The 24,675-nt window shown below is 42.2% G+C and overlaps 1 protein-coding gene across 4 annotated transcripts in view; it reads left to right on the plus strand.

Annotated features, from left to right (window-relative positions):
• The window catches only part of LOC121273535 (regulator of G-protein signaling 7), a 464,890-nt gene that overhangs the window by 386,382 nt on the left and 53,833 nt on the right, over positions 1–24,675 (plus strand). For all 4 annotated transcript variants that reach the window (XM_041180714.1, XM_041180722.1, XM_041180727.1 and 1 more), the window contains 3 exons: positions 3,376–3,440; positions 8,393–8,469; positions 9,446–9,527. In XM_041180714.1, the coding sequence (XP_041036648.1) occupies positions 3,376–3,440; positions 8,393–8,469; positions 9,446–9,527 (224 nt within the window). The remainder of the gene's footprint in view (positions 1–3,375; positions 3,441–8,392; positions 8,470–9,445; positions 9,528–24,675) is intronic.

A 24,675-nucleotide genomic window follows, 5' to 3' on the forward strand; every position in this document is an offset into this window, starting at 1 on the left:
AAAAGTGTTATGATAACACCGGTGCAAGGAATAGATGTGCAACCCAGAAAGCACTATCTAGAGCAACCCGCATGCTCTACAAATTCAATAGATGTCAACTTGCTAGACAGATCATGGGGGTGCCATTTACATGTTTATGCCCTGTCACTAGGGAAGAGCTGGAGTGGAATTTTCATATTAAACCGTCAACACCTAACAACCAAGCGAATCTCAGTAACTTTGCTAAATACTCTGGTCAAAAGGACGACGGGTTGCCAATGAGGCCTATAGAGGAAAAGGAAGGATGAGTACTGTAATCCAGGGGATTGATGAGAAAAGCGCAGCAGGCCCAGGTTGGATGAACCTGGAAGCTATCCAGGATATTCATAAGAAAGACGCCATGAGACTTCCCCAGCTCTTCTCTCTACTGTTTAAATCAGACGTAATGAAAACATTGCGATTCTCGAAAACATCATTTAAAGGAGCTAAGAACAATTGGAAGGACCTTGCAGTTGTCTTTGTTGCTCTCGCCAAAGCATTTGACTCTGTTGGACATAACTTACTTGCCAAAGCATTACACAAAATGAGTTTACCTACAGACATCATCCCGTTGGTCGAAGATCTGTATTCTGATAATACCACAGTGGCGAAGGAAACAGAACTAAGACCTCTGCAATAAAAATTGCTAGGGGGGGGCGGGGTCAAGCAAGGCGACTCCCTATCACCAATTCTATTTAACATAGCTTTGGACCCACTGGTATGCTCCCTGGAGAAGGCCAACTCAGGCATTTCTATGCACCTGGGTGGCAAAAAAGTCAACTGTTCTGCACTGGCCTTCGCTGACGATATTGACCTCCTAAGCGACTCCCACACTGGGATGGAACGGAACCTTAAGCTAGTCCAGACATTTTGCGATAATATGGGACTAAAGAGCAATGTTTCAAAAACCAAAGGTTTCCACTTTACATATAGGGGAAAGACCTTTTTATACAACCATGGCAAAAAATAGAAGCTAAGGAGTGAATCCGTATCCTGTAACTCCCCAGGAGAGATTGAGAAGTACCTGGGTGCCTGGATGGATCCTTGGACAGCCATGACAGAAGGGGACTGGGAAGAGAAGTTTAAGACCTGGATACAGGCAGCAGCTCTCCAACCAATACAAAGAATTGAGATATTGAAGACACATGTCATCCCTAGGCTGCATTTCCACTTGATCCTCTCCAAGGTATCACAGAATACACTAGTCAAACTGGATCAGATTATCAAAAATGCCACAAAGCAGTTCCTATACTGGCTACCCCATGTAACCAATGGCCACCTGTACTCTAGGAACAGGAATGGAGGGCTTGGCACACCCAAGCTCAAAGTCCAAATTCCAGCTGCAATTATTCGTAAATGTGATGCACTTGAAATATCTATGGATGTGGTGATACGGGCGTCCTTAGAATCCTGGGGCAAGAGAGACAGTGATAGGATTAAAAGATTGCGAGAACTTCAAGTTCTCAAGGAAATTGATGATTTCCTACGAGAGAAACATGGCTGTCCCCCAGCAGAGGAAGATCTCACTGAATCTATCTTGGAAGCCGCATCCGTCTCGGACATCCAGTCCCGGGCCAGACGAAAACCGATGAACAGTTACGGGGCTTGGAGGGAATGGGAATTCGCAAAATAGTCAAGGTTTACGAGCTAAGGAGCTGGTATTTCATGTTACAAAAATGACATGATCTCAAATACTTGGATTAAACCTGTCTGCCATATCAAATTGTCCCAACTTTATCAGTAATTTGTTATTATGGACTAATTTGTATCCTACACAGTCAACCCTGACTCGGGGCCGGCCATACTTGATCAAAAGTTGCAGGAGGTATGAGGCCCTTTACAAATGCCTCGCCCATATTTCTGGATTTTGCCCGTTTGTCAAGAATGCTAGAATTAAGTGCTGTTATAAGATACTGGATCAGTTGCATCAATATATCACCAAGTACGGCTGGGCATCATACCTGGAGCGTAGGCTTACAGCCAAAAACTGATGCTTATGGAAATCTGACATAATTTTCCAGAAGGGAACAAAGGTTGCTGATGTAACAGTCCATATGAGGACGATAATAAGGCACTTGAGAAGGCATGGGAGGAAAAAAACACAAAAATATAAACATCTGGAATTAGAAATTATGGAATTGACCGGAGGCCTTGAGCCCAAATTATTTGGTTTTGTACTAGGTGTAAGAAGGAAATGGCTTCAAATGAACAACAGCCTTATGCAGATCCCGAACGATGTGTCTTCAATATCTCAATATCTGAACATACAGAAATATAAGTCTTTTGCCTGACAAATATCCAGACTTGTGATATCCTTAACGCTTGAAATTTTGCAAATTTTTCGCGACAGATAAAAAGTATTAAGACTCTTTGCATCGCCCAGCATTATGCTGGTGACGACACACACCTGCTCTTGGTACCAGGGGCCAGTGTCCCGATTTTGGATAGCTTTGCATATCCCAACCCCTGTCCTCAATCTAAGATAAGTGTGGCTAGCGGCTTCCCACTGTGGAACGCTAGAGGTCTACAAAACATGGACAAGCCATGTAAAGACTCAGATAAGTCACTCGTGTGAGTGCCTTATTGCACTTAAAAGGTTGAGGCCATGTTGACTTAAGGGGTTAGCAACTAGGAAGGTAAGATCATAAGACAGCAGGTAGGCTTGCTGTGAGGTGTCTGCACTGCTTGCAAAGAAATGCAGCCCAGAGAGTTGTTTTGTTTTGGAAGTTAGAGCTCCAGTTAGTTAAAAAGTATTCAGTAAGCCCTGGAAGGCTACATCATCTTGGAGATGGGTGAAGCTTAAGAATATTCTAGGATTTCAATTTATCTGTGTGTTTGCGAGGGGAGTGAGTATTCTGCAGCAGGGATAAAGGTGCTGCTGTTAGCAGGCTCTAGGCAGCAAAAGCATTGCTGTTAGCTGGCTCTGTGTAATTGGGGCTCAGGAAAAGCCCCAGGAGCTGTTTGATAGCTCTCCGCAGTTAGGACACAGGAGAAGTCCTGGGGAGCTGAGAAGGTGGCAGAAGGTTACTGGTCCATGCTGAAAGGGTTAGGGCTCAGAAGAAGCCTTGGGAGCCATTTCTCGCCTGGTGTAACTCGGGAAATTGGAGCTTGCTGAAATCCAGGGGCCATGCCAGCCCAGTGAAGCTAGCCAGCTATTAAAGAGCTGAAATTACACCTGTAAGTAGAGGCTTGAATGCAGACCTCTTGTCAAAGTTATTACTGAATCTGCTTCGAACATCCTTTCAGGCAGTCGATTCTAAATTATAACAACTTGCTGTGTAAAAGAAACTCTTCACATCTGTACACAATTCTTTTGCTCCTTCAAAGCTGCAATAATTATTTTGCTTCTATTCACAGCGGTTTACCTCTGCAAGCGGACAATGCAAAATAAAGCACGGCTCGAGTTAGCAGACTATGAAGCTGTGAGTACACTTTTGATTCATTTAACTTGAATGACAGCATTTACTGACTGTTTGGATAAGCACTGAGTGACTCACCAACTATATGAGTATCATCATCATTATGTACTTAAAAATATCTCTCACACTTCAGCTTTTAGAAAATGCCTCTCAAGCTTTAAAATAGTTTTGAGTTTGAATTTTAAATTGCAATGAACTGACTAATGCTCAAATTATGAAGTGCATGTTAAATGAGTCATAGACTAATTATTTTAGGACTGTTTTTCATCCGAGATCCTATTATGTGATTGTATGAGACAACCACAAACAAAACGTTGAAATTTTTACAAAACTGCTGAAACATATTGCACATGTCAAAACAATGGCAAACCACTTTCAGCAGAAAACAAGCCCCAATTTAACAGATTAATAATTCAAATTACAATCATTTTTAAAAAAATGTGACTCCTCTTTGAATGCAAAAAGCTCAGTCCTAGCAAAAATGTTTGCTGGGGCTATCGGTAAAAGGCAACAGAATGGGATTATGTGAACGGCTGTTCCAGAGAGCAGGCATGGACAGAACAGGTCGAATGGCCATCTTCTGTGCTGTATCTACTCTGTGATTCTAGCACAAAAGCCAAGAAATTGTGACAATCCTTTGTTCAAATACCTATGTTTGTATTTTGGGACCATAAAGAGGTTATGGCATGAAATATCTGCCAAAGCATTAGCACACAAATGACATGTGGAAGGAATTGGGCTCAAACAATACCTGATACCCGCTCACCTGGTTTTCTGATCTCACTGCACCTGCTCCTGTACTACGATATTGACAGAGAGGAAAAGATACCATACAACCTTACTGTTAATGTATTAAATGCCAGCTGTCTCCATTGGTAGAATGATAAAGATTTAACAATCTATTGCAATCTATTGAACATGCACTTCCGATGCCAGTGATTTTAGTCCACTGAATCATAGAAGTTAATAGCACAAAAGGAGCCCTCATAGCTAATTGTGTATTAGCTGGATCTTCACTGGAGCAATACAAGACTAGTGCTACTACTTTGATATTTCCACAAAGTCCTGTATCTTCCTCTGCTTCAAATACTTGTCCAATTTCCCTCTAAAAACTGTAATTTTCTCTGCCTCAGTCACACCTTGTTACAGAGAATTCTGTGCTCTAACAACCCTCTATGTAAAGACATTCCATCAAAACTTTCACCTCACTTAGTGGCAATTTTAAATTGATGACCCCCATCACTGACATCTCAACCTCAACTCCTGACTTCATTACAGCCTTGGTCCAAACATGGACAAAAGAGCTGAACTCAAGCGGTGAGGTGAAAGTGACTATCCTTGACTTCAAAGCAGCATTTTACCCAATGTGGCGTCAAAGAGCCCTAGCAAAATTGCAGTCAGTGGGAATTGGGAAAAACTCTCCACAGATTGGAGTCATACCTACCACTGAGGAAGATGATTATGGTTGTTGGAGGCCAATCATTCTGCATTGCTGCAGGAGTTTCTCAGGGTAGTGTCCTAGCCATAACCAGTCGCATTTCAGTTGCTTGATCTCTGTCAGAAAATCAGAAGTGGGGATGTTTGCTGATGATTGTATAGTGTTCAGTATAGTTAATAACTCCTCAGATAGTGAAGCAGTCCATCCATACAGCAGTCAAACCCTCCAGTATTGGCCTGTTGTCTCCAACAATTGAAGATCATTCCCCAGGACACTGCTGCATGCAACCCTGGAGAAAAATCATCAGGACATTAAAAAAGGTTGTTTTTCTGTCATTTTCTTTGACATTTCTCTTCACCAGATCTAAAAATATTGAAAATGGGAGGAAAAAGGCTGTTTGGTTGGCAGTGAAGCATCATCCAATTGGATAATGAATCTTTTTGATTTCCAATTGATGTAGGAGGGCCACAAGAATGGATGTGCTGGCTGACTAATGACTGGAGCATAGAGCAAGTGATGTGATGAAACCTCCAGGAATACATTTAATCACAGTAGGCAACCCCAATGCAGGAAGACAACATTTAGGCTTGAGCTGATAAGTGGCAAGTAATACTTGCACTATACAAGTACCAGGTTTTGACCACTTCCAACAGGAGAGAATCTAACCATCTCATCTTGACATTCAATAGCATTACCATCGCTGAATCCCCCACTATCAACTTCTTGGGGGTTCCCATTGACCAGAAGCTGAAATTGCAGCCATATAAATAGTATGGCTACAAGAGCAGGTCAGAGGATGGAACACTATCCATTTCCATGGATGACTGGCGGTCCAACAACACTTAAGAAGCTCAACACAAAGCAGCCTGTTTGACTGGCACCCCTAGCACCACCTTCAACATTCACTCCCTCCATCACTGACGCATAGTGGCAGCAGTGTGTACCATTACAAGATGCACTGTTACAACTCACCAAGCCTCATTCGACAGCACCTTCCAAACCCATGACCTCTACCACCTAGTAGGACAAGGGCAGTAGGACAAGGGCAGCAGACACTTGGGAACACCACCACCTACAAGTTTCGCTCCAAGCCACACACCATCCTGACTTGGAACTAACAGCTGTTCCTTCACTATTGCTGGATCAAATTCCTGGAACTCACTTGCTAACAGCACTGTGGGTGTATCTATGCCAGATGGACTGCAGTGGTTCCCCAAACCTTCTCAAGGGCAATTAGGGATGAGCAACAAATACTGGCCTTTCCAGTGACGCCCCAATCCCATAAAAAGATTTTAAAAAAGAAAAATCCATATTAAATCTCTTATTAACATTCTCTGCTCTACTGGAAATAGTCCCAAATTCTCAAGGCTTTCCTTATGATTTTTGCTTTTCGTTCCCATCCGAGTGAATCTACACTCTATGGTCTCTCTGTATTGGCATGGTATTGGTACTTTGTATGGTCTTTCTATAATGGAGTGCCCAAAACTCTCTTAACTGTCGCATAACCAATGTTTTCTACAATATTTTTGTGCTTTATGCTCCTATTTATTAAACCCAGAATGTAATTGGCCTTTTTGATGGATTTTCCCACTACTGACTATACTGGGAATTACTGGCTATTTGACTAAGCTTTGATTTTCAATTTAAGCTGTATGTTCCTAATATGAATTCAGTTTCAGGATTTTTAAGGCTTATTGTTCAAAGATCCAGCATTCTTTTTTTTCACTTTTAGTAAGTATTCAGACATTAGGGGATTGTGGGGAAGGGGTGGTGGTGATGGTCTTTGTTGAAATTGGAGGTGAGCTTGGAGAGGACATGAGGGAAGTTACAAGTGAAACTAGATAAAGATCAAGGATAGGCCAAGGAGCCTGGAGGGAGGTTTGCTTGGGAGGAAGGGAAAAATGGTATAAGAAAGATGCTGTTGAATATTTGGTCCATGAGCTCCTAGCACAATGTTGAAGTTGAGGCCTTATGGGTAGGGAGAGGAGCCTAAGGGGTAATGAAGGAAAGAAACCAAGGCCTGTCTTTGCTTCCCAGGATGATTGTTGAGTAGTGGGTGATTTTGGGAGAGTAGAGTGTGAGGTTATTGTGTGACAGTCAGCTAAACAGTTGTGCACCAGATATGTGTAATCTTGGGCTTCAAGGAGCAATGGTAAGAACTACAACAGGGCAAGCAACAATGGTTGGAGAGAGTTAAGACCTTACTGGTCAGAAGGACATCAAGTTGAAGATTTGAATGTGGTTCAGCAGATCACCAACTGCAGAAGTAATATGATAAATGAAAGGCCAAAGGCCAGGCAACTGGAAATTTGAACGTGCAGTTGTAAGTGACTTGCAGAGATTTTTTTGTTGTGGCAGATGTAGAGGAATTGGGTTTGTTGGGGTTATGCGTTCTGAAAGGTACAAGTGATTGAAGATGGCCTTGTCTTTGATTGAGCCCGTGGAAGTGGAGAAGACATGTGATAGGAAGGCTTAGGGTGGCTATGAATATAGGTAGGAGAGCTCACACAGAGGGAGAGGTTTAGGGAGGGCAGAATTAACATAATGTCAGAAGTAAATAGCTGTGATTTTGGAAATTAATGGTCAAATTAGTGCTCAAAGAAGCTAATGGAAATCTTACTTTTACCCTTTGATGCACTGAATTAGAAATTTAACGTTCACTTCCAAACTTGGTATTACCAAGAGACATTGAGTTATTTTATGTTAACGTTCAGAGTACAGGCACCGCATTATAATTGTAACAGTCCTTACTGTGACTTTATCAATAATGTGCCTTTATATCAATGATGTGTCCTGAGATTGTGCCTAACTTCATATATAAAAAAAAACTACTGTGCAAAATGAATTTAATATCATAAAATTTACCATTGCCTTGCTCATTACCATGGTCTGAAGTATGTCAGTAAGAATAACTAGTACAACACAGAGATGGATAGGTATGTAATAAAAACAAAAAAACTGCGGATGCTGGAAATCCAAAACAAAAACAGAATTACCTGGAAAAACTCAGCAGGTCTGGCAGCATTGGCGGAGAAGAAAAGAGTTGACGTTTCGAGTCCTCATGACCCTTCGACAGATCTTGAGTGAAGTTCTGTCGAAGGGTCATGAGGACTCGAAACGTCAACTCTTTTATGCTCCGCCGATGCTGCCAGACCTGCTGAGTTTTTCCAGGTAATTCTGTTTTTGTTTTGGATAGGTATGTACCCTTGGCTACAGTACAGTGACAGATAGTTAAGAGTTTTGCTAACAGCAGTAACTTTTCATGAATACACATACTTTTAAGCTGCAAATAGTATCACCACAAGTCCCAGCCAGAATGCAAATAATTTGGTAATTCCATTATCAAACAGCCTTGGAAAGCACAAGTGACTGGGATCAATTCTATGCACATTAAATTAGAATTGTTCATCTCTAGTCTAGTGGCTGATACACTGGTGTCAATAATTACTGATCATTTTATGGAGTTGGATGTCACTTTTGCTGATCATACCTTTAATACAGGCTGTTCAATTTGTAGGAGAGCTTGGCCCGTCTACAGAGAGCATTTGCTCGTAAATGGGAATTTATCTTTATGCAAGCAGAAGCACAAGCAAAGTGAGTATAAGAGAGTTAATTTTATTTTTGAAGCGGTATTTTCCTACCTGGTTCAGTTCTCACCAAGACCTATATATTTATCTGGCTTCACCTCCATTAACTTCCTTGGCTGAAAGTGCAATAGTTTGAAATCTTAGCATTCCATCTCATACTAATCTAAGATGGGAATTCAGTCCCACAACTGGCCTATCACCAAAATTGTCGTCTTTTGTCCCTGGAACATTATCCGCCGTTGCTGAAATCCTCAACCGTATCTTGGCCATCTCAAGAATAGATTTTTCTGTGCCTAGCTTCACTGGCCTCCCTGTCTCCACCCTTCACATGCATCAGCTGGTTCAGAACACTTTATCACGCGTCTATGTCCAGATAAATCTTTGAATAAATATCGCCCTTGTACTCCCTTAGCTGCGCCCCAGCAAATTGATTTCAAGATACTCACACATTTTTTAATTCAGGGATCCATATGAATACTCACTCTCTGAATCTGGATTAACCCTCAATATCAGAGGTTAACCTTTAAGTCAGAAAACCCCTGCCCTGTGTAATTCTCTTCTTAAATAACTCTGCCCTACTCCCTGTATTCAAATACGTCCTAAAAAGAGGATTGTGGGGTGAGACGGAGAATCCGCTGTCTTTCCAACTCACCACAATCAAGTTCCAGGCGAGAATGGTGGAGGATAGCCTTCCAGGCCTGAGGCCAATTGAGGCCACTACCGAGTCACTTAAGGGCCTCATCCCACCAGTGCAAGTCCCTGTTGGGTTTGCCAGCAGCCTACTGGGAGGTGGGGGAGGGGTGGTATTTAAACTTTCTACCCCATCCTTCCCCAATAAGTTCTATTAATTCCTCCTCAATGCTCATTTTTAAAGATCTTTAGAGTGCTATTTTTAACTTGAGAAGTGTTACTTAATAAATACAACTTTTTGCTGATCTGGCGAAGATAAATAAATGCTATTATCACACTATTCTTTTTCACAGAGTTGATAAGAAAAGGGACAAAATTGAAAGAAAAATTCTTGATAGTCAGGAAAGAGCTTTCTGGGATGTACACAGGCCTGTGGTAAGTAACCTCTGGATATAAAAAAATAAGGCTTTTGAAGGATCATGCAAGGATTTTAATAGTTTTTGGCTGGTGAGGTTGAGGGTCACAGGTAGGGATATTGGAAAATACTCACTTTTTAGAACAATTAACTCTAAAAATATTGCTTTCCAGCTGAAACATTAGCACAGTTGTGGCATGTATCATTGCAGTGCAGACTGCCATTAGCTAGATATTACTGTAACTTTTAAATAAACATGAATACCTGCATCAGTGGATGTGTTGACTACTGTTGGTTTTGTTTAACTATGCATTTGTGTTTACAAACCTGTTAAATTGCTTGCAGGTCTCTTTACCAAGACAAGAATACCCCTCTGAGTTAAAGCAAGTACGATCATGTAAAATGGGAAGATTTTTAGTCAAGCTTTGAGAACCTACTGAAAACATAACAATGTAGTAAAATAATTAAAAGGATTGGGTTGTAAAAGCTGTAATGATAAAGTGCTTCCTACCAAACACATCAAAGCATGGCATAAATTATCAACGTGACCATGAGGCCTTTTCTAACTGTACACTAGAAGGGATATTTTCTGGTCACTATAGTTAGTGGCACTTTAGCAGAAGTGGTGCAGGATGAGGAAGATTGGATAGAGACCCACATCATTGGATCCCTGCCCATTCTGCTGTATATCAGCTTCATGGGTGAGACCTTAAGGTGAGCATCGGAGTTCTTGTCCAATACAAACAAAAGTTTCATTTTAATATTGTAGGATTGCAATATTAATTTTATCAGCACACACACTGGATGGAATTTAATGAGCCCTCTGGAGTCTATTAGTTGGAGAACCGGTGGGAATCCAGGAGGCCCGATGCAGTACACCAGGCAATCAGGCACTTACCTGGACAGTGTCGAGTCTCCCACTTGATTAAAGCCTCAATACAGTGGAAATCTTGCCCCCTAGAGCTGCTGGCCAATTAGCCATGGATCCTTAGACAGAGGTGAGTTTGGGCGGGATGGGGGTCATAGGGAGAGGTTTCCCAGATAGTGGGGAGGTGAGGTTGACAGCAAAGGCAGGAGTGAGGCTTCCTGCAGATGCCTCCCTCCCCCCCAACCTCCACTGCCCCCACCTTTCTGATGCCACGTTCACCCTAATGAGTACAAAGTGCCCGGGAAGCAGGGATCACCCCTCCCCCACCTCCCGCTAGGCTGCTGGCAAACCCAACAGGGACTTGCACTGGTGTGATGAGGCCCTTAAGTGGCTCGGTAGTGGCCTCAGGCCTGGAAGGCCATCCTCCACCATTCTCACCTGGAACTTGATTGTGGCAAGTTGGAAAGACAGCGGAGTCCCCATCTCACCTCACAATCCAGTCCGATCAAATGACCCCACCTCTGAACTCACCTTGAGGAGAAGCATTGAATTCTAGTCACAATTGCTCTTTGGCATATGCTATGCCTTGAGTTTGTCCTCTGTAATGGGCCTTGGAGGCAAGCTACCTCTGCATTGGCAGTAAGTCAATATTTGATTTTTTTTTTTACAGAATATCTGAAAGTGCAAAGTTGAGTGCTATCTTTAAATTTTGTCAGTTTATCTTCTACAGATTTTTTGTCCTGAAACATAGCCAGCCAGAAATTAGTTGCTGGAATTATCATATTGAAAATTGAGATTTCAGTGCTTGTTTTGCTTTATTTGGTGGATGAAGAAAAGATGAAAAAGGATTGTATTATAGGTGACTTTCCTCAATTATTTTGTAACTGGAAAAGTAGTGCTAAGATTGTGAAAGTTTCCTGACCGTATATATTGACACCTAAATGTGTACCATGCCCTGGAACGTGTGTATGTGAATGAATGAACATTATGCAGCTAGGCTGAGTTTGAAGAAGGAGGCCTTAGCATCATCACACACATCCTGAGAACAAATTAAAAATGGGAATGATTTACTGTGTGAAGCCCTTTTAAAATGTGAATGTGCCAAAGAGTGAATTGCAAAGTACAATTAATTAAGATACAGGACGCTACAGAGATCAGCACCAAATATGGAGTAGGTTGATAGCCAATGCTCTGTGACATGCATAATCTGCCACCCAACTGTGAAATGGTACTGTTAAGTAGCTTTAATTTGGCAGCTTCCCTAAGGTCTGCAACTCTTTCTGTTACTGTGCCCTGGGAACTGTACAAAGCTTTGACCCTGACCACCAATTGTTGTCAGCTATGTTGTATTTCTCTAGACATGGCACCTTGGCATTCCAAAACTATCAGTCTTCTGACACCCGCCTTTTTCAGCAGCACCTCCACCTTGTGAATAGGATGGTTTCAGTCCAATGCCTCACGAAGGTGAACTATGCTTATACTTTGGAATAGAGAGCTTCCCCACTTTTTGTATCCAGTGTCATATATTGTATGCCACAGGCATCATAAAGTTCTACTTGATTGCCAACTTGCAAAGCAAACCTCCTTGCCAGACTGATAGGGAGCATTACCATTATATTCAGAGTCTGTCTGAATGCTGTTGCTAGATTATTGCAAGTTGATGGAGGACTATGATGGTTTTGATCTATGTGCTTGTTCCCTTTTGCATCTGGATGGAACCTGCAGAATCTCCATTTAGGACACATATAGATTGGGAAGAAGATTTTCATCCCATCGAGCTGGACTACATTGGAAAATTAGTCCCAGCAGAATTCAAGCGTATGCCAACATCTTACTCAACCAGTCCATATTTGCTAGTCTGCCGCAATTACTTTGCATCCCTATATTGGAGGACTCCTTAACATTTTGGTATAAAAATAGAAGTATCAAGTTGTGATGTTAATAAGATTATATTCAAGTTAATTACTACAATTTTTAGTGCAATTTCTTTTTAATCAAGAATGTTGCTTAATAACATATTAGGTACATTAGAAACACATTAAGCTATAACTAACTGAATCAACAGACACAGACTTTAGAAAATTGGAATAACCATTTTGCTGTTTCAAGGACTGGAAACATGAAAGCCAACAATGAATAATTCAACTTGTCTCACACCTACTGAAAGCTTATTGAAAAAAACACAGCTTAAAAGAAGAAAACATTCTCCTCATGAATAAAAAAATCTTTCTTTAACACAGAATACTTAGAATCCCTCTTCTGGCTAATAGGCAGTTTACCTAAGGTGAAAACTGATTGATTGATTATTATGATTACAGTCGATAATCATGTCCCTTATTAAAATAATATTCTTACTGATTCTGAGAATTGCATATGCTAAAGTTGAAATGTCTGGTTTCAAAAGCAGTAAGAAAAGCTTCGATTATAATGTTCCTACAAGCAAGTTAACTGCCCATGGGTGGAATGAACAATGCAGACTTGGAAATAGGGATAATAACCTATGCTAAAGCTTAGAAGGATGGCCAAAAATTATTAATTCCCTTTTGTAATGTAGTCTGAAGCCTCAATAGGTATTTGAAGGTAAGGTATTATCAGCTCCATCACACAGAAGAAAGAACATTTGATAATGCTCAGCAATATATTTTACAAATAATATTGAAGTCTTTCTTTAAGAATTGGTATATTACTAGTACCATAAGCTCTCAGTGAGCCAAATCCCAGGGGAACTGCCTTGAACTTTGGGTTAAGTAGAGTTTCATGATAGCTGTGGAGGCCAGTGAAAGTCTATGTGTTTATCGCGCTTCTTATTTTTTTGTGAGATTTAGCTACACATTACATGTCCTAAGCTCAGTGCATTTTCGACACTGCAACAGGGATGCATCTCACATGGCACCATGCCTAGGCCTTGAAAAAGACCAGAATTTAGCACTGGAAGGAGCTGGTAATCTTTGTTTTGCATAACTGTTTTCAGACATGAGAGATACAGTCCATCATGTCGTCACCTTTTTCACAGGTTTCATCAAACTTGCACAGAGAAATCTCTATGTGAAATAATGGTTTGTCCAGTGTTTAATATTTGAGCATGCTTGGGTCGAACCATTCAGCCTAACTGGTCGGCATGGTCACATGACCCCTGGTGGAAGAAGCTGGCTGCCCATGCTACAGAAGTACCTCTTCTGCAAAAGATTTCGGCATTATTTTTCTTGACAGCACCAAACAAAAGTTCGGCTAAACCAGACTGACTGCTGTGGCATTTTGACAAATTGCGGGCATTGTCCTATTGTTTTTGCTATTCTGCTGGTAGGAATGGTTAATAACTTCAACGCAAATGAAATATTGTGCCATCTGAGTTTGACGGCTTGATAGTTCAATGTAAATTGATTTCTACCTTTGGTATACAATGTAAGGTATACTCCTTTGCAGCAATAGGATTTTGTCAGTGTTGCAAAACACGTGAGATGCATTTGAATATATTTAAATAATTTCCTCACACTTCTATGATGCATTCTCATTCATCTAGTTGTTGCATCCATTGGGAAGGAGCAGCATAATACTTATGATGTGAATATGAAAAATGTATACCTCAGAACAATTTATTCACTAACAATATGTTTTGAGAAGGACCAGCAATACTTTTCTGAAGTGCAGATCGTTGCTAATGATATGCTGTTTCAAGAAGCCTGTAAAATTTCATTAAGTGACCTTCAGTGCACTTTCTGCATGACTGAAGATGGTCAGAAAATTAGAGCAAAGTGAAGAAGTTACTGTGTAAGCCAGTAACTTTAAGAGTTTGGGAATTAAATTATTAATAAAGCTTGAGAAATTCTGCTCGTTAGCACCCTACAACAAGTGCCCTTAGAGCTCCAAAAAGGCATCCATGGTGCACGCACACACTTAAGGGGTGATAAGGGTGTTGGAGTGGTGCATTGAAGTTAACTGGCTTGTAAAGCTGATTTGAGAACAATGGTGCTATTTTGAAGCACAATCCTTCAGCTAACACACCCTCTCAACTCGTAAATTTGAGCACACACTCAGTAGCATGAGGGAACCCCTCTCCAGCATTATTTAAAGGGATCATCAACTAGCTGCTAGTTGATTTCTTTTGGCTTTTGCGATGACTCTATAAGTGTTTGGTGCTTTTTACAGTGGTTTCAAGTTGTAAGAGCCTACAGGGAATGGTGTGGCAGGTGCTGAAAGATTTTTTTCTGGCTTCAAGGCTTCTGCCTGATCCAGTCACCACTAATAAACATAGTTCTTAAACTACAGCATAACTTGGAGAATGAGCAGTGGTCATGCAAAGCAGGACAAGTTGCAAGAAGAGGGAGGATGGGAAATGAAGGAGAGGGGCTCGCTGCAATGAGGCTAAATCCACTCATGGGGCAGAATCACCCCAGATCTGCACTAAGTGTGGTAGCGGGTGGGTAAAACAATGTTTTACCTGCCAGCCGCAGTGGCAGCCTTTCACGCCTTTTGGTCCCAAACCCGCCGCATTAATTATGTTTTCCTGGGAAACACGCCGTTTCCGTAGCAGGCGAGTTCTCATTCACCCACCATGCCATCATCTCACCGTTTCATCATGCTCGGTGCCATATTTAAAGTCCAGCTGTGCACACACCTCTCAGTGCTTCCAGCCTACGACTGCTGTATGGAAGACAGGAAGGCCCCAAAAGGCAAAAAGACTGCAGCACCTAGGTTTAGTGACGCATCACTCAAGGACCTTTGGGTGCCTTGGAGGCCACTGTGATGCCCTCTAGCCCCGCTCTGGCTGCAGGAGGGGCAGCGGCATCAATAATCCAGCATGGGAGGTGGTGGTCAGCGCCAATGCCCTGCAAAAGAGGACAGCCACCCAGTGGCACTACAGGATGAATGGTCTCATCCGTTCCACCAAGGTAACTCACCCTTCTCATCACTCTCAACTCTCAAACCCATCACACATCAACAGGGATCTCACACCTCAAGGGACAACGCCACTAACTCTCTCACATGGCCTCACATCTCCATCAGACTCATATCCTCTCAAGCTCACGTCCTCATTCTGTCCATGGTTCTGCTCACCACATAAACATTCCATGCATTTCCATGTGTCCTGCTCACACTCTCTCCATCTGTTTTCATGCAGGAGAAGCCTGCTCACATCAGCAGGAAGAGGTCCCAGATCGGGGCTGGAGTGGTCCACATTAGGCCCCACACTCACTTTGAGCAGTGTGCCATCATGCTGACTGGTAAGGACATGGACACTGCCTGCAGTGACGGTGAGGTCGGCAGTGAACACCCTCATGCAGATCCTGCGCCATATCAGCCCTCTCTCAATGCAAATTTGAGTGCTCTCCCTCCAGCTTTTGACTCTGCTGCCATGCACTAATTATCTCTACTTTGGTTCACAGGGTGCTCTGCCAAGTGACCGATACCCTCAGCCAGCCAGTCCCTCAGCTGTTTTTGGGTCCTCACCTCCAGCCAAGAGGACATCTCCTCCATTGAAGAGCTGGAAATAAGCAGCCCAGAAGACCCATCACAGCGCTTACCACACCCTGCACCAGCAGAGAGCAGGAGGACTTGCAGAACTGCTGAGTAAGTCATCTGTGAAGTCCAAGTCAGATGGCAAGCCTCTAGATTTGGCCTCCCAACTCATCCTGGACAGTTAGCAGAAGGTGTGAAAGTCCTCAACAGAGTGGCATGCATGTCGGAGGAGTGCGTCCGCCTGCTCTCTGATGAAGTGGCGCCAACATGTGCATGTATGGAGGTCTCCAATGGGGAGGACGGCGGAAAGAGAAGTGTGTGGGTGGCAGGGCCTTTCGGAGCCTCATGCAAGCAATCTCCCATGCACATCCTTCACTTGTCATATTCACCTCAATATCCTAAGCATTTTGAATGCTGCCTGCTGGGGTTCGCTTTTAGTTGTCCATCTGAGCTGACCTGCATCTCTAACTATTCCCTTGTGTTATGGCACAGCAGATGGTAAATGCCAAGCTGCTCAAATCCCAGAGGGAAACTTGAAACAGCTACCACAACTGTTTTGCAATTTTTATTTTATTCCAAGATGCTTGCCTTGAATTCAGTAGTAATAAGTCCACCGAGACTTAGAGGTTTTTTACAAAAATAAATTAAACATTTATTAATAGAAGAAAAGATTTTAAGCACATACATAGGTCTACAAATTACTACAATAATAACTCCTAATTCCCCTAATTAATCTGGCTCCCAGTTGCATTTCCATTAAGGCAATAGTAAAACAAATAGAATTAAACAGATCCAGGCAAAGCACACATTTACCCTGGACAGTGAAATTCAAAGTGAGTTTTCTTAGCTTCAGTTCCTGAAGACGGCAACTTGATGCACAGAGGCTGGAGGCTTTTCACACTTGTGTTAGATCTTAGAATGTCTTCTGCCTTACACATAACCTCATCTCCTTTATACATGTTTCTCCCTTTTTACACACATTCCATTGTTCCCATATGTTTTTGCAACTTTACTTCTCTCATAATATAATTCTTTTCATAGTACTAATTTGATCAGTAACCTTTGGGAAAAATAATTAACTGTTTAGCTTAGCTTCTTCTGGGTAGGTGTAACAGCTTATGATCATAACATCTCTTTGAAATTCAAATGAACCTAATTTATCTAAAAATGCAAATGTTCCTCACACCTCACGTTCTAAAACCTGAGCCATGTTTACATATTTAGCATTTCAAACCTAGCTTTTCTTTTGATAATTCAAGAGTTCCAGACTAGCTGTCTCCAATTGAATTAAATCCCCACACATACATCCACACAGAGAAACTAATCCAAACACCACTATTAACCAACCTTTACAATAAATCACAATATTATGAAAATTATTATATCTTCACGACACATGATCACACTCCCAAGCAGCACCTGATTTCACTCACCATGACTGTCATTTCACTCTTGATTTAGATGGCATGGTTTAAATTCACTTTTTCATCAGCTCCCCCATATTTTCCCCATCTCAATCAACCATTTCCTTTCCCCCATCACAGTTGACCCTCCCCCGACATCATCTTCCACCTCCCTTCCATGACCTACCAGCCATAACCCTTTTCCTTCAGGGGTGTCCAGGTGAACATGCATGTTCCCTTCCTTCCCAAAACTCCCATCCCCATTCACATTCACCTCCCCGACCTCCTCCTTCCCACCCAAAGGGTCCGTGTCTGTCTCTGAATCCCCACCAACCACCCTCACCATCCCTTCTACTGCTACCGTTGAACGCTCACCCTCCCATCCTACCACCTCACTCTGCCTTCCGTTATTCTCACCATTCCCTCATGCCACGTCCACCCCCAATTCGATCTCTAGGAGGCAGTCATGGACTGATCCGACTCCTCCCTCACGCATTCACCTGGATATCCCGCCCTCCGGACTCCTTCCCCCTCTAAAACCCCTTCTGCCTTCCAGAGCCATGCCCTCCTGGAATTCCTTCCGTCCTCTGAACCGCTCCGTCCCCCTGGCACCCCTTGACCCCTCTGTCCCCCTTTCTCCCTCCGGACCCCTTGTCCCTCCAGATTCCTTCCCTCGGAACCCTTTCCCCTCTCTGGACCCCTTCCCCCCAGAGCCTCATGCCTCCTCTGGTCTCCTCCCCTCCAGAACCCCTCCCTTCCACCCCCGCTCCTCTCCTGGACTGCTGTCCAGCTTAGTTCCTCCCCTTTCCTGACGCCCTCAGACACCCCTACTTCTTCTGCCACCCTTAGTCCTTCCTCCCTCCTGTCTCCTTCCTCCAGCCTCACTTTTTCCTCCAGCCTAACTTTTTCCTCCAGCTGTATTCCTTCCCCCTTCCAGACTCTTTCCTCCACTCTTACTTCTCCCTCCACCCTTCCGCCCCTCTCTGCACTTCCTCCCCCCATCCCCCCGGACTCCCTCCCCCTCCACACTCCTTCGTCCTCCCTGGACTCCTTCCCCTCCCTGCACTCCTTTCTCCCTCCAAACTCCTTCCCTTACACCTTTCTCCCCCCCCTTACACCTACCTCCCCAGTTGCCATTCCCTCCCTCCTCGAAAATTCCTGCCCTGACATCTACATTCCCCCCTCCCAACTTCTACAACCTGACAACTTCACTCCCCGTCCCAACCTCACCCCCAGCCTGTCACTTCTTCCTCTCCCAGTCAATCCTGGAACTTCCCCTCCCACCCCCTCGACCATCATCCATTGTGAACATCAATGGTGACTTTCCAACTTCAGTGAGCTGCTTCGGAGCGGAGCCATGTCCGTGAGAATCCACCGGCAAACCATGGATATTCCTCCAGTGTGCCATTGCTGTTGGGCTCAAGCATCTTCTACACCTCAGATGTCCGTGATGTGAGCAGTAAATCCTGACCTCCGCACGTCACAGTTGTCAAGACTGTTCCACACTGGCGTGTTTACCCGCTGACGTGGGCAGACAATCCAGCGGGCAGGGCGGGGGGATATGAGTCCATCGGGCAGGCCTTATAATGGTATGTTGATGTATTACAATGAGGCTTTTGATGTCTGATGGCGGGGAATGCTGCCTGCCCTAGACAGGCTGAGCAGACGATCGTAAACTAGTTACACAATGTCATGAAACCGACTTTTGGCTTTCTCACCATATTGTCCACTCACGCCACCAAACATGCCCAACGCCAGTGGCCACGGACGATTCCACCAATGGTGCCCAGAGATAAATTCTTCTAGAACCATGGGAAAGTTATGGTGCAGAAAGAGGCCATTCAGCCCATCGTGTCTGAGCCAGCCAGAAAGAGAAAAAAGAAACTAGCTGCTCGTTTTAACCCCACTTTCCAGTGCCTGGTCCATAGCCTTGCAGGTTACAGCACTTCAGATGCAGATCCAGGTACCCTTTAAATGAGTTGAGCTTTTCAGCCTCAACCATCAACTTGAGCAATCAATTCCAAACGCCCCCCACCTTCTGGGTGAAAAGGTTTTTCATTGTCTCCCCTTCTAAACTTTCTAACCTTAAATCTAGACTCCCGGTAAATGACCCCGCAGCTAGGGGAAACAAGTCTTTCCTGGCTACCCCATCTAGGACCTTCATAATTTTGTACACCTCAATTAGGTTACCCCTTAGCCTCCTCTGTTCTAACGAAAACAACCCTAGCCTACCCGATCTCCCCTCATAGCTGCAAATTTCAATGTTCTTGTAAATCTGCTCTGCACTCTTTCCAGAGCAATTATGTCCTTCAAGTAATGTGGTAACCAAAATTATACACAAAATTCCAGCTATAGCCTAACCAGTGTTTTATACAGTTCCATTATTACATCCCTGCTTTTGTATTCAATACGCCACCCAATAAAGGAAAGCATTCCGTATGCTTTCTTGACCACCTTGTCCACCTGTCCTGCCATGTTCAAGGACCTGTAGGCATGCACTCCAAGGTCTCTCACTTCCTCAACCCTTCTCAATAATTTCCTGTTTATTGAGTATTCTTTAACTTTGTTTGCCCTCTCCAAATGCATTACCTCACACTTTTCCAGATTGAATTCCATTTGCATCTTCTCCGTCCACTCATTCAAACCATTGATACCACTCTGGAGTGGACAGCTATCCTCTTCACTATCAACTACACGGCCAGTTTTTGTGTCATCTGCAAAGTTCCCAATAAGTCTAAATCAATAAGATATACAACAAACAAGAAGGGCCCCAACATTGAGTCCTGTGGAATACCACTGGAAACCGTTTTCCTTTCACAAAAATATCCATCGACCCTTTTTTCCTGTCACTGAGCCAATTTTGGATCCAACCTGCTACCTTCCCCTGTATCCCATGAGATCTCACTTTCCTGACCAGTCTGCCATGTGGGACCTTGTCAAATGCCTTACTGAAATCCATGTAGACAACATCCACTGCACTACCCTCATCAATCCTCCTTGTTACTCTTCAAGAAGTTCTATTAAGTTAGTAAGACATGATCTTCCCCTAACAAAACCATGCTGACTATCTCTAATCAATCTGTGCCTTTCTAAGTGACAGTTTATCCTGTCTGTTAGAATTGTTGCCAATAATTTGACCACCAACGAAGTCAGACTGACTGAAAGTCAGACGCTTTTTTGGATGAGAAGGTACAAGATGCTGTCCTATTGACTTGGGAATATCAACATGGAAACCCCAATCAGGAGACCTCAACATTTCAAGGGAGTGTTTATATGCTTTCCCAGAGAAAGAAACCAGTTTATCTGTCAAGGTGGCCTTGTGCCATGCCTACTAGTTCCATAAGCATTCTATACTTATTCTGAAAAGTATCATTTATTAACGGTCCCATTTCTTATATCTCCTACTTTTCAACTCCTTTTTCAAGGCCTCCAGTGCATCGGAAAACCTCTCTCCCATGTTGTACCATTCTTCCCTGTTTCCCAGGTCACAGTCACTTCCTGCTTGACTGTCAGCACTGGCTTCAGACACAATGCGCCTCCCCTAAGTAGTGCAGACTAACTTTAAGTGGTGCTCAAGAGAAAGTTACAATTTTGAACCCTTGCTCATGCTTGCAGCCAATGAAATGCAAGGTTTGTGCTGGCTGCATGTGGCATTTATTCAAATGAGCAGGTAGCATGAAGTTGGCATGCTGGCTGCATTATAGTGAATGGTGCAGGTTAATTAAAATGCGCACCAGGTGCAGGAGTAGGCCAGTGAAGCCTGCACCACCATTCAATAAGATCATGGCTGATCTGATTGTAACCTTGACTTTACCTCCTAGCCTACCTCCAATAATATTTTATCCCCTTATATAAAATCTATCTACCTCTGCTTTAAAATGATTTAAAGGCTCTGCTTCCATTGCTTTTTGAGGAAGAGTGTCCCAAGACTCACGACCCTCCAGAAAAAAAATTTCCTCAACTCTGTCTTAAATGGGTGACCCCTTATTTTTAAATAGTGACCCATTGTTCTAGATTCTCCCACAAGAGAAAACATCCTATCCACATCCACCCTATCAAGACCCCTCAGGATTGTACATGTTTCAAATACTTGCCTCTTACTCTTCTAAATTCCAGTGGATACAAGCATAACCTGTCCAACTTTTCCTCATAAGACAACTCACTCATTCCAGGTATTAGTCTGGTAAACTTTTTCTGAATTGCTTCTAACACATTTACATTCTTCCTTAAATAAGGAGATTAGTACTGCGCACAGTACTCTAGATGTGGTCTCACCAATGCCATGTATTACTGAAGCATAATTTCCCTACTTTTGTATTCAATTCCCCTTGCAATAAATGAGAACATTCTATTCCCTTTCCAAATTACTCGTTATACCTGCATACTAACCTTTTGCAATCCATGCACTGGGACACCCAAATCCCTCTGCATCTCAGAGCTCTACAATCTCTCACCATTTAGACAATATGTTTTTTTATTCTTCCTGCCAAAATGGACAATTTCACATTTTCTCACATTATGCTCCATTTGCCAGATCTTTGCCCACTCACTTTATCTATATCCCTTTGTAGCCTCCCTCTGTCCTCTTCACAACTTACTTTCCTTACCTATCTTTGTCTCATCAGCAAATTTATCAACCATGCCTTCGGTCCTTTCATCCAAGTCATTTATATAAATTGTAAAAAGTTGAGGCCCCAGCACCGATCCCTGTGGCACAGCATTCGTTACATTTTACCAATGGAAAAATTATGCATTTATGCCTACTCTCTGTTTCCTGTTAGCTAGCCAATCTACTATCCACATCAATATGTTAGCCTCAACACCATGAAATTTTATTTTCCATGATAACCTTTGATGTGGCACCTTATCAAATGCCTCCTGGAAATCTAATTACAGTGCATCTGCTGGTTCCCCTTTATCCACAGCACATGTTACTTTTTTCAAGAACTCCAATAAATTGGTTAAACATGATTTTCCTTTCACAAAAGCATGTTGACTCTGCCTGATTGCCTTGAATGTTTTCAAGTGCCCTGCTATAACACCTTTAATAGCCTACTAACATTTCCCCTATGACAGATGTTAAACTAACTGGCCTGTAGTTTCCTGCTTTCTGTCTCCTTCCCTTTTTGAATAAAGGAGTCACATTTGCTATTTTCCAATCTAATGGAACCTTCCCTGAATCTGGGAAATTTTGGAAAATTAAAACCAACACATCAAAAATCTCACTAGGATGAAGTCTATCAGACCCGGGACTTGTCAGCCGGCAGCTCCAACAATTTGCTCAGTTCCACTTCCCTGGTGATTATAATTTTCTTGAGTTCCTCCCGCCCTTTTGCCCATTTGATTTTTCCAGTCAATGTTGTTATGATGTGGCAGGTGGTATATGCCAGGCGGACCAAATCCACAAGGGAAAAATGGCTATGCTATCATAACGGTTTTGCAATTTCTATTTATTACGAGAAGATTTCTGCACTGAATTTAGAAACAACGAGTCCGCTAACACCTTAAGAGATTTTAAAAATTAAATTAATACATTTATTAACAAAAGAAAATAATTCAAACAAATACATAAGATTACAGTTACTTAATATTATAACAAATCTCAAACTTCCTAATCAACCTGGCTCCCAACTACACACCCCTTTAAGGCAACAGTCAAAAATAGATTTTGAATTTAAATAATCAATCTAGCAAGGTTACCACAGCACCCACTCGACAGTGGAATCCCAAAGGCTTTTTAACACAACTTTAGTTACTGGACCAGCACTTCTTCAGAGTGGCTAGAGGCTTTTTTCTTGTCTGTTTCACATGGTGTACTTTTCAAGATTTTACACAACCACCCTCACATAGCCTTCCATCCTTTATTTTTCTCCCTCTTTAATGTGTAAAACTCATTGTTCTACATGTCTTTGGAAATTTACTTGACCCATAATAAAAAAATGTTTCATGTCATCATTATGGTCAGCACTTTTGGAAAAATAAATGTATTACTTTGCATCACTTATCTTGTTAGTTATAAACATTAAACCATCCCTTTGAAAATCAAACTATCTTTATCAAGCTTTGAAAATCAAACTAAAAATGTAAATTTCATTCACACCTTATCTGTGGAACCCTCATCCTGGCTTATCTAACTCCATTTCAAAAGTCTGTTTTACATCTAACTTTTGAAAATTTGCATCTTGTAGTCTAAGAGTCTCTAGTCTAATTAAATCAGTCACACAGAACCATCCACGCTCACAACCATAAGCCTACAGTAATATTATGAAAAATATGATAGTTTTATGACAATATGTAGATTAAAATTGTTTGATTTTAATTAATTTAATAAATCAATTTTGTGTCACGATACCATGCCTGTTTTCAGGGGTTTTCCAGTTTTGCCCCGTAGTGTTTCAAGAATTTTCAATTTATGTGCTTATTTTGTAAGTACTTTAAATGAATTCTTCATCAAGTCACATCAGAAGCAAAGTTGGAATTCTATAAAGTGTCATGTTATGATACTTAATGACAGATTCAATTATAGCTTACATGGTTATACGTAACATTGTTGAATTGGATGAATTACTTGTCTGCCTTATCCACAATGCTACAGGAATTAATTAAAAGTCTGACAACTTGCCCTTCATGACGCAGTGGCTGTATTAATAACTTGCTGCTAACACATAGTGCAAAGCAATGATTGGATTCTATTTCAAGACATGCTAGATGAATTGCTTGACATTGCTTCCATTACATCTCAATAAAGTCATAAAACCAAATGACATGGCAGCCTATAAAGGCTTGTCACTGGAAAATGCAAAAATTTACAAAACTGTTCAAGTTAATTGTGCTTTATTACTGCTATAATTAATAGATACATGGCTCAAGGAAGTAATCTATTTAGAAGGTTATTCCTGTTTAATTTCAAATGTTAATTATGTTCTTTGAGACCATTTTGGTAAATTATGAAATGTAGCATAAAGGCAAATTAGAGAAGGACAATTGAGATAATTAAAGATGATGTCCAATTTTTTTTTGTCACCCATGCAAACACATGTGCTCTTGAAGAACTTCTGTTCATGAGGCCACTGATTTCCTGCGTCAAAGTTTAGTTAGAGCAGAAACTAGTCATTTCCATAGGGGCTCACTCAATGATCACTGTACTTCAGCAGGAATCCTGGTGAAATGACATACACCACCATTTACATTGTTGCTCATGGATTTTCACTGAAATTATGCCAGAAAATCAGACAACCTGGGGAAAATTTTATACTCTCTCTTGTGACATGTTTGGAGGTGGGGAGGGCATTTGATCAGGTGGGAGGGTGGCATTTGAGTACCTCGCTACCTTCCAACCTCCTCCAAAATTAAGCCTGGGGCAGGAAAGCCAACAGTTAGCCTTCCCTTAGGAGGCGGTGCAGGTCTCTAGCCAGCTCTCCAACTGACAGACGAAACCCC

The sequence above is a fragment of the Carcharodon carcharias genome, chromosome 2 (genome assembly GCF_017639515.1).
Source record: "Carcharodon carcharias isolate sCarCar2 chromosome 2, sCarCar2.pri, whole genome shotgun sequence".
NCBI lineage: Eukaryota > Metazoa > Chordata > Chondrichthyes > Lamniformes > Lamnidae > Carcharodon > Carcharodon carcharias.